We start from the raw sequence: 16,796 nt of genomic DNA, 5'->3' as shown, positions 1-16,796 counted from the left end.
AGTTGATTTTCAGAGACATTCAGAAGATGAGTTGATTTGAAGAGATGTTCAGTAGAGGAGTTGATTTGAAGAGATGTTCAGTAGAGGAGTTGATTTGAAGAGACGCTGAGATAAGGAGTTGATTTGAAGAGACATGAATTTGACACATTAACATTAAGTGCACTTTAACTTCCACTCTGAGTACCATAAACATCATTTTCAACTTTTTTGTCAAGATGGATACTGGAGCAGCTAAATCTCTTAAACTCTACCATCTTAGCCTTACCTTCTTGTCATCTTTATCTAAAAAGATGTGAACTCCATGTGATCTTTTGCATCTGTACCACATTTGTTTGACTGTATTTTTATAATCACACCCTCCAGTGTCACCCATATGAGGATGGGTTCCCCTTTGGGTCTGGTTCCTCTCTGGGTTTCTTCCGTTACCGTCTGAGGGAGTTTTTCCTTGCCACTGCTGCCTGAGTCACCTCAGACTTGCTCATTGGGGATAAATACATACACATTTATCCATCCATCCATCCATTTTCTACCGCTTATCCGGGGCCGGGTCGTGGGGCAGCAGCCTAAGCAGGGACGCCCAGACTTCCCTCTCCCCAGACACTTCCTCCAGCTCTTCCGGGGGAATACCGAGGCGTTCCCAGGCCGCCGAGAGACATAGTCCCTCCAGCGTGTCCTAGGTCTTCCCCGGGGCCTCCTCCCGGGTGGGCATGCCCGGAACACCTCCCCAGGGAGGCGTCCAGGAGGCATCCGGAACAGATGCCTGAGCCACCTTAGCTGACTCCTCTCGATGTGGAGGAGCAGCGGCTCTACTCTGAGCTCCTCCCGGGTGACCGAGCTCCTCACCCTGTCTCTAAGGGAGCGCCCAGCCACCCTGCGGAGGAAACTCATTTCGGCCGCCTGTATCCGGGATCTTGTCCTTTCGGTCATGACCCAAAGCTCATGACCATAGGTGAGGGTAGGAACGTAGATCGACTGGTAAATAGAGAGCTTCGCCTTGCGGCTCAGCTCTTTCTTCACCACAACAGACCGGTATATCGACCGCATCACTGCAGAAGATGCAACGATCCGCCTGTCGATCTCCCGCTCCATCCTTCCCTCACTCGTGAACAAGACCCCAAGATACTTAAACTCCTCCACTTGAGGCAGGAGCTCTCCACCAACCTGAAGGGGGCAAGCCACCCTTTTCCGGTTGAGAACCATGGCCTCGGACTTGGAGGTGCTGATTCTCATCCCCGCCGCTTCACACTCGGCTGCAAACCGTCCCAGTGCACGCTGAAGGTCCTGATTTGAGGAAGCCAACAGGACAACATCATCTGCAAAAAGCATAGACGAAATCCTGTGGTCCCCAAACCGGACTCCCTCCGGCCCCTGACTGCGCCTAGAAATCCTGTCCATATAGATAATGAACAGGACCGGTGACAAAGGGCAGCCCTGCCGGAGTCCAACATGCACCGGGAACAAGTCTGACTTACTGCCGGCAATGCGAACCAAACTCCTGCTCCGGTCATATAGGGACCGGACAGCCCTTAGCAGAGGGCCCCGGACCCCATACTCCCAGAGCACCCCCCACAGGTCACCACGAGGGACACAGTCGAATGCCTTCTCCAGATCCACAAAGCACATGTGGACAGGTTGGGCAAACTCCCATGAACCCTCCAGCAACCTGGCGAGGGTATAGAGATGGTCCAGTGTTCCACGACCGGGACGAAACCCGCATTGTTCCTCCTGAATCCGAGGTTCGACTATCGGCCGAATTCTCCTCTCCATAGACTTTTCCGGGGAGGCTGAGGAGTGTGATCCCCTGTAGTTGGAACACACCCTCCGGTCCCCCTTCTTAAACAGAGGGACCACCACCCCAGTCTGCCAGTCCAGAGGCACTGTCCCCAGCCTCCATGCGACGTTGCAGAGGCGTGTCAACCAAGACAGCCCCACAACATCCAGAGACTTGAGGTACTCAGGGCGGATCTCATCCACCCCCGGTACCTTGCCACCGAGGAGCTTCTCAACTACCTCAGTGACCTCAGCTTGGGGGATCGACGAGTCCACAACTGAGCCCTCGGCCTCTGCTTCCTCAATGGAAGACATGTCGGTGGGGTTGAGGAGAACCTCGAAGTACTCCTTCCACCGTCCGAGGATGTCCCCAGTCGAAGTCAGCAGATTCCCACTCCCACTGTAAACAGCATGAGCAGGGCACTGCTTCCCCCTCCTGAGGCGCCGGACGGTTTGCCAGAATTTCTTCGAGGCCAACCGATAGTTCTTCTCCATGGCCTCACCGAACTCCTCCCAGACCCGAGTTTTTGCCTCCACAACCACCCGGGCTGAAGCTCGCTTGGCCCTCCGGTACCTATCAGCTGCCTCCGGGGTCCCCCGAGCCAACCAGGCTCGATAGGACTCCTTCTTCAGCTTGACGGTATCCCTTACTTCCGGGGTCCACCACCGGGTTCGGGGATTGCCGCCACGACAGGCACCGGAGACCTTACGACCACAGCTCCGAGCGACTGCGTCGACAATGGAGGTGGAGAACATGGTCCACTCGGACTCAATGTCTCCAACCTCCCTCGGGATCTGGTTGAAGCTCTGCCGGAGGAGGGAGTTGAAGTTCTCTCTGACTGGAGACTCTGTCAAATGTTCCCAGCAGACCCTCACAGTACGTTTGGGTCTGCCAAGTCTGTCCAACTTCCTCCCCTGCCATCGGATCCAACTCACCAACAGGTGGTGATCAGTTGACAGCTCCGCCCCTCTCTTCACCCGAGTGTCCAAGACATACGGCCGGAGGTCAGATGAAACAACCACAAAGTCGATCATCGACCTCCGACCTAGGGTGTCCTGGTACCATGTGTACTGATGGACACCCTTATGCTCGAACATGGTGTTCGTTATGGACAAACTGTGACTAGCACAGAAGTCCAATAACAGAACACCATTCGGGTTCAGGTCGGGGGGGCCGTTCCTCCCAATCACGCCCCTCCAGGTGTCACTGTCGCTGCCCACATGAGCGTTGAAGTCCCCCAGTAGAACGATGGAGTCCCCGGTTGGAGCACTTTCCAGCACCCCTTCCAGAGACGCCAAAAAGGTCGGGTACTCTACACTGCCATTTGGCCCGTAAGCACAAATAACAGTGAGAGACCTATCCCCAACCCGCAGGCGCAGGGAAACGACCCTCTCGTTCACCAGGGTGAACTCCAACACATGGTTGCTGAGCTGGGGGGCTATGAGCAAGCCCACACCAGCCCGCCGCCTCTCACTGCGGGCAACTCCAGAGTAGTAGAGAGTCCAGCCTCTCTCAAGGAGTTGGGTTCCAGAGCCCAAGCTGTGCGTGGAGGCAAGCCCAACTATCTCTAGTCGGTATCTCTCAACCTCCCGCACCAGCTCAGGCTCCTTTCCCCCCAGCGAGGTGACATTCCATGTCCCTAGAGCCAGATTCCGTGTCCGGGGATTGGGTCGCCGAGGCCCCCGCCTTCGACTGCCACCCAATCCACATTGCACCAGCCCCTTACGGTCCCACTGCAGGTGGTGGGCCCACAGGAGATCGGCCCCACGTCGCTCCTTCGGGCTGAGATCGGCCGGGCCCCGTGGGGTAAGACCCGGCCACCAGGCGCTCGCATGAGAGCCCCAACCCCGGGCCTGGCTCCAGAGTGGGGCCCCGGTTGCGCCATACCAGGCGACGTCACGGACCTTGTTATTAACTCACTCATAAGGGGTATTTGAACCCCTCTTGGTCTGGCCTGTCACCCAGGACCTGTTTGCCTTGGGAGACCCTACCAGGGGCAGAAAGCCCCAGACAACATAGCTCCTAGGATCATTCAGGCACACAAACCCCTCCACCACAATAAGGTGGCGGTTCGAGGAGGGACATACACATTTAAATCTATCTAATATTAATCTTGAATTTTGCATTCTATTAATCTTTATATTATTCTTTATATTAACCTTTTGTTCTATGTTTATGTTCTGTAAAGCCGCTTTGAGACAATGACAGTTGTAAAAAGCGCTATACAAATAAACTTGAATTGAATCGACTTGAATTGAATTGAATGTTTATGTTGATCTCCAATACACCAATCACTTACACCACTCCTATGCTATTCCCAAACAGCAAGTGCATTGTGGGTATTCTGTGTCCTCAAAGGTCCACTGTTTTTACACACAGCTCTACACGGTAAGGTATCATCAGCACACTGTACTTTTTAACACTCAGTTCTGGGCCAGTCAGTGTTTTTAGGGATGTCTTATTTCTGTCTTTCTGACAATAAAACCCTTTGATGACTGGTGTTTGTTTATTACAGTAAATGCAGTGTATATATTTGAATCATATCATACATGATGAAGGAGAAGTGGTGTGTGATCTTTGCCACTGATCTTTGCATGGATTTGCATAAAGTTCAACTTTTCCCAATTGTTTCATGTCGTTGATATGGACATGCCCACATCTATGGATGCATGTGTGAACACAGCACTAGACAATGTCTGCACAGAATTATGTATTGAACAAAAGAGGATGATGTCATGTCTGGAAAAATGACATTTGATTCCAATTCTGTAAGATCCTGTTTTTCTGTCGCTTTACAATTTTTACCAGTTTTATGAAACGTTTCTATGAATATATATTTTCCCTAGTAGACTAGATAAAAACAAAAATACTTATGAAACATTTCTTAAATCTCTACTTTCATATGAGCTTCATATTTAACTCACTGCTTTATCAGGGTTGATGCTAGGGAAATTCTTCTTTGAGGAAGTTGTGTCAGAAGCTATATGTGTGTGCACACAAATTTAATGACTCAGAAAGGACACATGACGAAGGACACACACTCTCTTTGCGTTGTTTGTTTGGGAGAGAAGCTTTTCTGTTCCTGCTTGGCTGTATTTTCCAGCCAGGCGTTGTGGTCCTGTGTCTGCCAAGGCGGCACAACGGCGTCGATCATGGGGTTTGCGGGTTGAGTTAACAGAAGCAGAGCTAGAGATGGGTTCTTCCCTTTCTCTTGCCCTCTCCCCTGACTCCATTCTCTCGGTGTTGGTTTCGGGAGCTCACACGGCAAATTCTCCCAAACCGGAAGAGAGCATGTTGCTGTCTGCCGGGGGGCTGGTCAGCATCCCCAGGCCAAGACCTGTTAGTGATAGGGAACCTTAGGTCCGTCATCTCTGCCAGGTGGGTTAAAAAACGAATCCTGATGCCTAATCCTGAGGGCTAGGGGTCCTAGGTGTGTCCTTCTCAGGAAAGCTTCCCCTATTTTCTGCCTCGCTGCTTCTGGTGTTTTGGGAAGCAGTGAGGTCTGTGCCCCCTCCTTTTCATCGCACAAGTCTGTATCCTGGGTCAGCACCTGCCAGTGTGCGGTTTTAGGCACCAAGAAAATCAGTGCAAGGCTGACACCACTCTCAGACAACCAGGCAGCCTGGGGACATCTTCCAGGCATCTTATTGGGTCCTGGATACCTGCAGTTTTAGGGTGTGTTGCTCTCGATCGTTGCTGAATCCCAGGCAGTGTTCCTCCAAGTGGAACATGTTCCCCTCCCAGCTCTGAGGCTGTGTCTAATTTTGGACCTGCGGGCTCTGAACTGTACTCTGAAGACTCACAAGTTTAAGATGCATTACAAGTATTGTGTTCTTACTTAAGGCCACTGCGTCTCCAGGTCATCCTTTTACTGAATTACCTGGACAACTGAATTACCCATATGATTTCTCTATGCTTCAGGTCAAACCCAGAAATATGTGTGCTTTCTTCTTCTCAGTGAACCACCTTTATGGAGTAGTTTGGGACTCTGCCACGTGTCTCCTGCTCGGGCAGCTTCCATCTTATCAGCAGTAAAAGCTATTTGGCTAGGACGAAGCCTTCTGTCACCAAGGCACAGAAAGTGCTCATGGTGGTAGCAGCCATGTTATCTCTTTGGGTCTGCTTCACATGAGACCATTCCAGCTCTGGCTCAGAGGTGCATTCAAACACCTCAGTTTCAAAAGGGTTACGCGCCGTGGGCTTCTTATGTGGAAAAGACCCCGGTTCCTGGCCTTGGGTCCCACTCTATAAGTAACTTGGGTATTTTTCTAGGGTGTGGTAATGTGTAGTGATTGTGCTGTGGAGAACCTGTTTCGCTTCATACACACATTCCACTAAAGTCCACTAAAGTCCACTAAAGGCAGTAGAGCGTTTTAGTGTTTAGCTCCTACACTTTGGAAGAGTCATCCTGACAGTGTTTATGGCTCAGACACACTCTACCAGTTTAAATGTAAATAAAAGACATATCTTTTTTTGCCCGGTATACACATAATACATCCCATAGCCGTGTCCTCCAGTAGATCTGATCACATGCACATTATCATTTAGTGCTGGGTAATATTATGAACAGCAGCTACCCTTACGCAACAATATATTACTCAATATATTACGTGACAATATATTTCATGCGTCTCCATATTTTGTGACATTTTTATATATATCATAATATATTACTAATAATATATTATATATGTAAGTGATATATTGCAATATATCAGAAAATACTGCAATTATTGCCGTTTTCATATATTGAATAAATACATAATATACTATTTAATATATTGTTATGTATATTGAAATATGTCCCAAAATATATGAAATGATATATTGAGCCATTGTATATGTATGTAAATATATATGTAAAATTATATGTGATAATATACCTCAATGTGCAAGATAATATAATCAGATTTATATGGGAACATATAGCTTAAATATATTGATTTATATTACATAATATATTATATATAATTATCATATTATATATTGTATACATGGTAAATATGAAATAATCTCATGTACAATGTCATATATTTTAAAATATAATAGATTGAATAAGACATCAATATATTTCACAGTAACTGAATGAGGTTTATTTCAAAAGCAGCAGCTGAAGGGACAGTGACCTGAGAGCAAACAGAATGAAAGGCATGTCACCATTGTTCCATCTAAGGCTTATGTACACATAATGTACATAATGTGCTCGGCAAACGGCTGGTTTGCTGGTAGCGATTTGCCATATATGCCAGATCATAATTAGTTCAAGGCTATAAAATCTTTTTTTTCTTCTTTTAAACGTGATATTTTTTATGTGATCCAATAGATGGCAACAACAACAACTATAAATGAACAAAAATACTCAAAAGAATTAATAAAACATTTCCGAAAGAACAACTGTTCTTCATTGTAATAAAATAAAGCAGTCTTCAGTGCAACAAAAACAGAACAATCCCTCAGTGGAAAAAACAGGACAATCCTTTAGTGCAGTGTTATGGATCCCGCATGCTAACTTATCAAGACCCACTCTTATTGGCCAGCCTTGGCCAGTCCTTAAGTTGTCCATTGACTTTTTATTCTCACATATCTTTTTTTATGGCCGTTTATATATCTGGAATCTACGCCCCTGGGTGTTGCTGAACAACTGCATCTGTAAAAGAAAATAAAATAAGAAAGACATCCATAATGTTGATTGTTGCAAAAGATGAGGTGGATCCCTAATACTGGCAATATTTTTCTTATATGCCTAGTCCTTGCTCTTCAGGGGGTTACCTGTAAATAGTTCAGTCTGAAATCAGAATTGGCATCTCAAGGAACCAAGGAAGGAGTTGGACGGTTCTCCAAGGGGCTTTTAGAGCGAGGAGGTTATACTACTGTACCCACTTTATTTTCCAGGAAATATTGTGGTCAGTGAAAGCAACTGTAGCTACTTTGCCGCAGCGAAGCGTATGCCTATGGGAGGTGAATTGGTGCTGGGATTTTAAAGCTGCTACAGGGGAGCTATTTTAATGCTAAAAATTTTTGTTGTATTCTGACTAGAGAAATCGCTTTATATCTAAAAGAATATCAAAGCTTTTTATTCGTCCATCTGTTTCGCTATTAGTTGTGTACATTTCAGTCCTAAAGTGTTTGTTACCCTTTACCATTTACAATAACTTTGCAAAATATATTAATCCATTAAAAATAAATTCTTATCGTCTTACTGAGTAAAGCTGTAAGCTTCTTGGGGTCCAGAGGCTGGCGTATCTCTGCAGATGGATCGACTTTGTTGACCCCTCCCGTCAGGTTGGACTTCAGTAGGACATCAATGCTGAACAGGCCCAGCAGGAGGGTGCAGGCCATTCCTTTCGCTGCAGGTTGTGCTTCTGCAGTCTCCAAACAATGGGCAAAAACTCTGGTGGAGTCATCATTCTCTAGTGGCACCTAATTAATTGTAAGAAGGAAAGACAAACCAGAATAAAAACAAATAAAATCACCACAGAATGTTTTATGTTTTTAATTCACCATTACAAAAATGTACTTACTGATGTTGGTTTGGGAGATGTGGGTTGAGGAGGTGATGGTAGAGCAACACTGGCCTCATATTCGGTTTCATCTCCATTGCTTGAGCTCTCTGTGATCTTGTCCGAAATGAGGGTCCTCACAGCTGCTAAGAGTGATGGAATTTCTGGAAAATATGGCCCACCGAATTTACCACAAAAGGACTCCAAACAAATTGTAAATACATAACATGTAAAAAACAAAATACACCTCTGCTCATTTTTTTGGTGTCTAAAAGTGTAGCAAAATGTGTTGGTAAGGGGTTCTGAAAGCATTACAGCGTTTCTGCCAGACCAATTTTGCCTCAGTGGCACTACAGTGTTTAGCCTTAGGCTAATTTTTTCCTACAGGAAACCCTATACTACATCAGTAGATATCCCCTAAAAATGTAGTCACAGATACATCTCTAACAATAACACCAAAAATAAGGAGACGTGATTTATTCAATCTGAAAGAATCACTATTTTAATCTACAAGAGATAGTTGCCTTTGACTGCCATTTTGCACAGCCTGGTGTTCTCCTTATGTAAAGCCTTGACTTGGGTCTCAAGATCTTTACTGGCTGCAGAAGATCCTACACTCTGCTGGTCCTGCAGTGTTTCATTCTCTTCCCTGAGGGCCCTGATCTCCTCCTCAAGTGCCTCTATAGCAGTCCCCACTGGGCTGAGGTAAGGGGAAGAACCTCTAATTCAGACTGTCTTGCAGCTATGAGTCTGTAGTTTTTCTAATGGGTAAAAATTATAAAATCAATTATGTATGAAACAATACACACAAACGTTACTATAGTTCCTTTTTTTTAATTAATTCATTATTTTTTTTTTTTCTTTTTAAGTTGCCAGGAATGTTCTTGTACAACCCAGCAGCGCTAACAAATACAGACACACAAACACCTATGGGCAATTTAGAGTCACCAATTAACCTAACATGCATGCAACCTTTCGCCTGTGGGATGAAACCAGAGTAAAGTCCACACAGAAAGGCCCCAGCCAGCCAGCGGGTTTGAACCCAGAACCCTCCCAGCAAGCAATAGCAAATTGCTTGCTGGGCTCTTGCTGTGAGGCAACAGTGCTAACCACTGTCAGAAATGAACAAATATATACAGACAGAAATGTAAAAATATATTATCAAAATAGCTCTCATGAAAAGAACCCTATTACCTTTTTTGCAACTTTTTCTACCTCCTGTGTGTCAAGGTAAAGTTTGTTGGGTACCCTCTTTCTCTTCTTGCTTTTTGGTAGGTCCTCTTGCAAGAGTTTCTGCTCAGCAGTCATAAGTGTAGACTCCTTTCTCCTTTTAGTAAGAAATAGTAGCAAGACAGAATTTAATGCCTAGAAACAAAACTATGTGGCTTACGTTATCAAATACTGTATTTTACTGTCAAATTTTGTGGTGTTTTTACAGTTTTTTGTATTGTTTTCCCTCTGCTTTTTTATAAGTTTTGTCTGTTCATTTTAACACTTTTAACACTGTTCATTTAAGACCCCAGTTCCTCCATGGCAGGCCTCTCATCTGAGGTGACAGGGTACTGATGTTCCCATAGCATCAGCCCTGACACAACGTTGAGTTCCCTCGAAATTGCACTATATCAGGTTACGTATGTAACCCGGTTTCCTGAGAAGGGAATGAGACTCTGGGTGTCCACTCGCGCTTCCTTCAGACAAATAGAAGATTGAGAAATGTGAATGGTCCCATAGTGTCAGCCCTGACACAGCATCTCCATCTTTCTAAACCAGAGATTATACATTTAAAATCTAATTTTACTTTGTGCGGAGTTGCTGTGCCTTCCTACCCAAGTAAGTTGTAATGTTTATAAGTAACGTGGGTATGTTTCTAGGGTGTGCTCATGTGTAGTGATTGCGCTGTGGAGAACCTGTTTCGCTTCATTCACACATTCCACTAAAGTCCATTAAAGGCAGTAGAGCGTTTTAGTGTTTAGCTCCTACACTTTGGAAGAGTCATCCTGACAGTGTTCATGGCTCAGACACACTCTACCAGTTTAAATGTAAATTAAAGACATATCTTTTTTGCCAGGTATACACATAATACATCCCATAGCCGTGTCCTCCAGTAGATCTGATCACATGCACATTATCATTTAGTGCTGGGTAATATTATGAACAGCAGCTACACTAATTCCTCTCCACTTGCTTCTCCTTTTCTACCCATCCTGAGGCAGTTAGAGATTGTACCAGTACCAGTTGACTTCTGCATCATAAAGATTTTAGACATTCAAAGAGAAGATGCCATCTACATGTGGCCTTGTAACAACCTCCTAATTAATACACAGTTGTCACTGTACTGTATCTTACACCTGACTGTAGAAAGGAAATCATTTATAATAACACTTTCCGGTGTGTATAAATGTTTATAATCAAACCCTCCAGTGTCAAATGAGGACATCCCTTTTGTGTCTGGTTCCTCTCAAAGTTTCTTCCTCTTCAGTCACCTCAGTCACCTCAGGCTTGCTCATTAGGAATAAATAAAAACACATTTAAATGCAAGTCTAATATTAATCTTAAACTTTTGTATAATATTAAACTTTTTTATGCTATCTTTCTTATATTCTTATATTCTGTAAAGCTGCTTTGAGACAATGTCCCAATAATGTTTACATTATTAAAAGCACTATACAAATAAAATTGAATTGAACATGAGACGGGGAAAGGTCCATGCATATTTTATTCAAGAGTAAAAAAAGAGATTTGTCCCATGGGGCATGCGTACATTGTGTGTAGATCAATAGTCAAAATGGCAAAACTAAGAAAATTACGAGGAGAGATAGAGAGAGATAAATAGAGAGAGAAAGAAAGATAGAGAGAATCACAAACAACTCATGAACTGCTTCAGTTTTAAAGTAAAGCACAATGAGGGACCAAACGAGAAGTGAAGCCAGAAACAGCAGAAAGCTAATTTTATAATAAACAAGAAGAATAATGAAGAGAATAATGATGAGCGGAATATATCTTCTTTAAAAACATGAGGACACCAGAAGGCGCATCCATATTTGCTTTACATTGTTGAATTTCCCATGCAGTCATGCAGCCTGTGCGGCTTTTCAAACAGTTATATGATCATTCACTCAACTGAACGACTTCTGTACATGATCATGTACATGAGAGGGGAAAAAAATCTCATATATATAAATAATAATACCACAAGCGTTGTCACTGAAGTGTACAGCATACGGTAAACGAGCTAAAAAAATCAAACATAAAAGAAACATAAATAAATCGTTCACTTAAATAGAAAAAAAAACAACAATGTGAAAAAAATGTCAGTTTATGTACAAAGCAAGATCCCAAGGCGTGTTCGGCGCAGCCGGATCAGTCTTTTATAGCTGGACATGCCAGGACCTGATTGAGACCATACAGTATTTGAGTTCTATATTTGCACAAAGAATGTCAGTGTGTGAATGTCCACAAACACCAGAACCTTTTAATCGCACCGGTCCTCCTCTGCTGTTACAGATAGAAACGTGTTGATGTGAAGGCGTCTATTGTTGAGTCCGGCAGCTGTTTATAGCGGTTCCAGTAAGATGCAGCGACAGCAGCGTTAACATCGCACAGAGCAGACGAGTAAACATGAACGAAGAAAAAAAACCTCCTAGATCTGAACGTCTTTTGTTTTGTCAAAGTTTAAACACACACACACACACAGGGCTGTCTGAATACATTTTACAAAAAAAAAAAAAAAAAAAGAAAAAAAAAAGATGAACGTCTCATTGTTAAGGATCTCATGGTCTAGTCTTACTCACTGAACCACAAATGAATTGAAACCTCTCAGCTAAAAACTCATCATTTACAGCCAACTTCATTCGCACATATTAAAAGCCGAATATTAGCAGCGTAACACAACACCACTACTTTTATTCTTTATTTTTTTTTCATTTTAAATATGAAACCATGTGTTGCTCTCAGTTGTTAGTGTTTTTAGTTCAGTGTGACAGTGTGATAGTGCATGCTTTCTGATGGGGAAATGTTGAAGCCGTATGCTTGTTCTTTTATTTTCAGACATGTATGAAGTGTTTCAGTGACTTGAGTCATGTTGCTAATGCAGAATGTCTGAAGAGTCTTGAAAATGTGATATACTGATGCTTGGTCCAACAGACTCTTATTCAAGATGGTCTACAATGGTTTTGTGTTCTTGTACACTTTATAGTAAGCATATACAGTGACTAAAAACAAAAAAAAATTAGCGTGATGGAAAAACTTCATGCTTCATAGATTGGTGTTTTGTTTACCGGGTAAAGGTGTGAAGATTTGAATCACGAATGGCAGATGATAATGATGAGGATGATGAGGATGATGATGGTGAATATGAGTTTGAAATATGCTCCACATGAAAGATTAATTTAATATCAGCATGTGAGCCAAGAGACTATAAAACATCATCAAGGAATAAATTTCAAAAATGATATAATTCTATAAGTGATATTTGTTTTTTAAATGAAAAGGTCAGCCCAAACACACACACACACACTCACACACACACATGCACACACACTCCTCTGACAGTGAATGAAAATCGCAGACGCCGTAATATTCAGTTTCCAGCAGGAACAGTCTTCTGTGATAAAGCCTTACTTTCCTTACAAAGTAATTACACAAGTCAACCAACCAACCACTCAAACACACACACACACACACACACACACACAAACTAATCCAAGATAACAGCACCCCAACATCCTATTATTAGTTTCTAGTTAATGTGCCGTTATACAACTCACACACACTCGTCTCTCTCTTCCACCTCACTAAAAACAAGAGCAAATCTCCAGAACTTCCTCCAGGAGTTCCTCCAGTACATCATTCAGTGTTTCCTCAATTACCTCCTTAATTACTTCCTCCAGCACTTCCTCAATTACTTCCTCCGGGACTTCCTCCAGTGCTTCTTCAATTACTTCCTCCGGCACCTCCTCCCATCATCACATGCTGTTTACATCCTCCCTTTCAAAGTCAAATAAAAATAAGCCTGGCTCTTCTTCATTTAGGCTGCGTCTTAAATCACAGTCACTCTTCCACTGTGAAGAGAAAAAGTGCAGCAATGCAGACGGAGGGATTGAGGGGATAAAATTAGGAAGAGCAAGGGCACAGACAGGGATGAGGAGGAATGGGAGGAGGATAAAGATGAGGAGTCACTGGAGATTGCTGTTGTCGTCGGTGCCGTTGGACTCGGCCATGTTCATGCGGCCCATAGACAGACCCACACTGTTAAGCACGTCACGGCGAGGAGGCATGCGCTCATTTATCCGGTCCAGACCCTTCGCCTCCTCAAAACTTCTGATCTTATGCTGCGGGGAGAAACCACGGATCGCTGGAGAAATGGAGGGAGAGAGAGAGAGAGAGGGAGAAAGAAATAATCAAAGGAAACGATAGAAGCAGAAAGAAGGAAGGGAGATGAAAGGAATGGAAATAAGGAGATACAAGGAGAAGAAAGTTAAAGAGAAGACAGAGAGATGAAAGAATTAAAGAGAAACGAAGGGATGTAGAGATGAGAATGAGACAGGGGGAGGGACAAAAGGATAGAGGGGGAGACAAGAGAAAAAAGAAGAGAGGAAAAGACAAAGAGTAAAGAATCATTACTGTTTAAACAATGTTCTGTTCTGTTCTGCACACACACACACATGCACACACACACACACACAAACACATACTCACTCACTCTCTATCTTCCTCTCTCTCTTTAATACCCTCCCACTCTCACCTTCCCACTCTCTCTCTAACACCCTTCCACTCTCTCTCTCTAACATCCTCCCACTCTATTTCTAACACCCTCCCACTCTCTATTTAACACCCTCCCACTCTCTAACACCCTCCCACTCTCTAACACCTTCCCACTCTCTCTCTAACACCCTTCCACTCTCTCTAACACCCTCCCACTCTCTCTAACACCCTCCCACTCTCTCTCTAACACCCTCCCACTCTCTCTAACACCCTCCCACTCTCTAACACCTTCCCACTCTCTCTCTAACACCCTCCCACTCTCTAACACCCTCCCACTCTCTCTTTAATACCCTCCCACTCTCTAACACCTTCCCACTCTCTCTCTAACACCCTTCCACTCTCTCTAACACCCTCCCACTCTCTCTAACACCCTCCCACTCTCTCTAACACCCTCCCACTCTCTAACACCTTCCCACTCTCTCTCTAACACCCTCCCACTCTCTCTAACACCCTCCCACTCTATTTCTAACACCCTCCCACTCTCTATTTAACACCCTCCCACTCTCTAACACCCTCCCACTCTCTCTAACACCCTTCCACTCTCTCTAACACCCTCCCACTCTCTCTAACACCTTCCCACTCTCTCTCTAACACCCTTCCACTCTCTCTCTCTAACACCCTCCCACTCTATTTCTAACACCCTCCCACTCTCTATTTAACACCCTCCCACTCTCTAACACCCTCCCACTCTCTTTAATACCCTCCCACTCTCTAACACCTTCCCACTCTCTCTTTAACACCCTTCCACTCTCTCTAACACCCTCCCACTCTCTAACACCCTCCCATTCTCTCTTTAACACCCCCCATTCTCTCTTTAACACCCCCATTCTCTCTTTAACACCACCCATTCTCTCTTTAACACCCCCATTCTCTCTTTAACACCCCATTCTCTCTTTAACACCCCATACTCTCTTTAACACCCCCACTCTCTCTTTAATACCCCCCATTCTCTTTTTAACACCCCCATTCTCTCTTTAACACCCCTATTCTCTCTTTAACACCACCCATTCTCTCTTTAACACCCCCATTCTCTCTTTACCACCCCATTCTCTCTTTAACACCACCCATTCTCTCTTTAACACCCCATTCTCTCTTTAACACCCCATTCTCTCTTTAACACCCCCATTCTCTCTTTAACACCCCCTATTCTCTCTTTAACACCACCCATTCTCTCTTTAACACCCCCATTCTCTCTTTAACACCCCATTCTCTCTTTAACACCCCCATTCTCTCTTTAACACCCCCATTCTCTCTTTAACACCCCCATTCTCTCTTTAACACCCCCCACTCTCTAACACACCCATTCTCTCTTTACCACCCCCAATTCACATTTTATAACCCCCATTCTCTCTTTAACACCCCCATTCTCTCTTTATCACCACCATTCTCTCTTTTTCACCCGAGTCTCTCTTTTACACCCCCATTCTCTCTTTAACACCCCCATTCTCTCTTTAACACCCCCATTCTCTCTTTAACACCCCATTCTCTCTTTAACACCCCCATTCTCTCTTTAACACCCCATTCTCTCTTTAACACCCCATTCTCTCTTTAACACCCCCATTCTCTCTTTAACACCCCATTCTCTCTTTAACACCCCCCATTCTCTCTTTAACACCCCATTCTCTCTTTAACACCCCATACTCTCTTTAACACCCCCACTCTCTCTTTAACACCCCATTCTCTCTTTAACACCCCATTCTCTCTTTAACACCCCATTCTCTCTTTAACACCCCCATACTCTCTTTAACACCCCCATTCTCTCTTTAACACCCCCATTCTCTCTTTAACACCCCATTCTCTCTTTAACACCCCATTCTCTCTTTAACACCCCCATTCTCTCTTTAACACCCCCATTCTCTCTTTAACACCCCCATTCTCTCTTTAACACCACCCATTCTCTCTTTAACACCCCCATTCTCTCTTTAACACCCCCCATTCTCTCTTTAACACCACCCATTCTCTCTTTAACACCCCCATTCTCTCTTTAACACCCCCCTTCGCTCTTTAACACCACCCATTATCTCTTTAACACCCCCATTCTCTCTTTAACACCCCCATTCTCTCTTTAACACCCCCAATCTCGCTTTGACACCCCCATTCTCTCTTTAACACCCCCATTCTCTCTTTAACACCCCCATTCTCTCTTTAACACCCCCATTCTCTCTTTAACACCACCCATTCTCTCTTTAACACCCCATTCTCTCTTTAACACCCCCATTCTCTCTTTAACACCCCATTCTCTCTTTAACACCCCCTATTCTCTCTTTAACACCCCCATTCTCTCTTTAACACCACCCATTCTCTCTTTAACACCCCCATTCTCTCTTTAACACCCCATTCTCTCTTTAACACCCCCCATTCTCTCTTTAACACCCCCATTCTCTCTTTAACACCACCCATTCTCTCTTTAACACCCCATTCTCTCTTTAACACCCCCATTCTCTCTTTAACACCCCATTCTCTCTTTAACACCCCCATTCTCTCTTTAACACCCCCATTCTCTCTTTAACACCTCCATTCTCTCTTTAACACCCCATACTCTCTTTAACACCCCCATTCTCTCTTTAATACCCCCCATTCTCTTTTTAACACCCCCATTCTCTCTTTAACACCCCCTATTCTCTCTTTAACACCCCCCATTCTCTCTTTAACACCCCCATTCTCTCTTTAACACCCCATTCTCTCTTTAACACCCCCATTCTCTCTTTAACACCCCCATTCTCTCTTTAACACCCCCATTCTCTCTTTAACACCCCCATTCT

The 16,796-nt window shown here is 44.3% G+C and overlaps 1 protein-coding gene across 5 annotated transcripts in view; it reads right to left on the bottom strand.

The window, feature by feature from the left end:
* Positions 1-10,969: 10,969 nt before the first annotated feature.
* ppp3cb (protein phosphatase 3, catalytic subunit, beta isozyme) overlaps positions 10,970-16,796 on the bottom strand; it is a 55,654-nt gene continuing 49,827 nt past the window's right edge. For all 5 annotated transcript variants that reach the window (XM_060887393.1, XM_060887391.1, XM_060887394.1 and 2 more), the window contains one exon: positions 10,970-13,624. In XM_060887393.1, coding sequence (XP_060743376.1) covers positions 13,446-13,624 — 179 coding nt within the window. In that variant the 3' untranslated portion in view covers positions 10,970-13,445. The remainder of the gene's footprint in view (positions 13,625-16,796) is intronic.

The sequence above is a fragment of the Tachysurus vachellii genome, chromosome 14 (genome assembly GCF_030014155.1).
Source record: "Tachysurus vachellii isolate PV-2020 chromosome 14, HZAU_Pvac_v1, whole genome shotgun sequence".
Lineage (NCBI taxonomy): Eukaryota > Metazoa > Chordata > Actinopteri > Siluriformes > Bagridae > Tachysurus > Tachysurus vachellii.
This window is presented reverse-complemented; position numbering and strand designations above follow the sequence as displayed.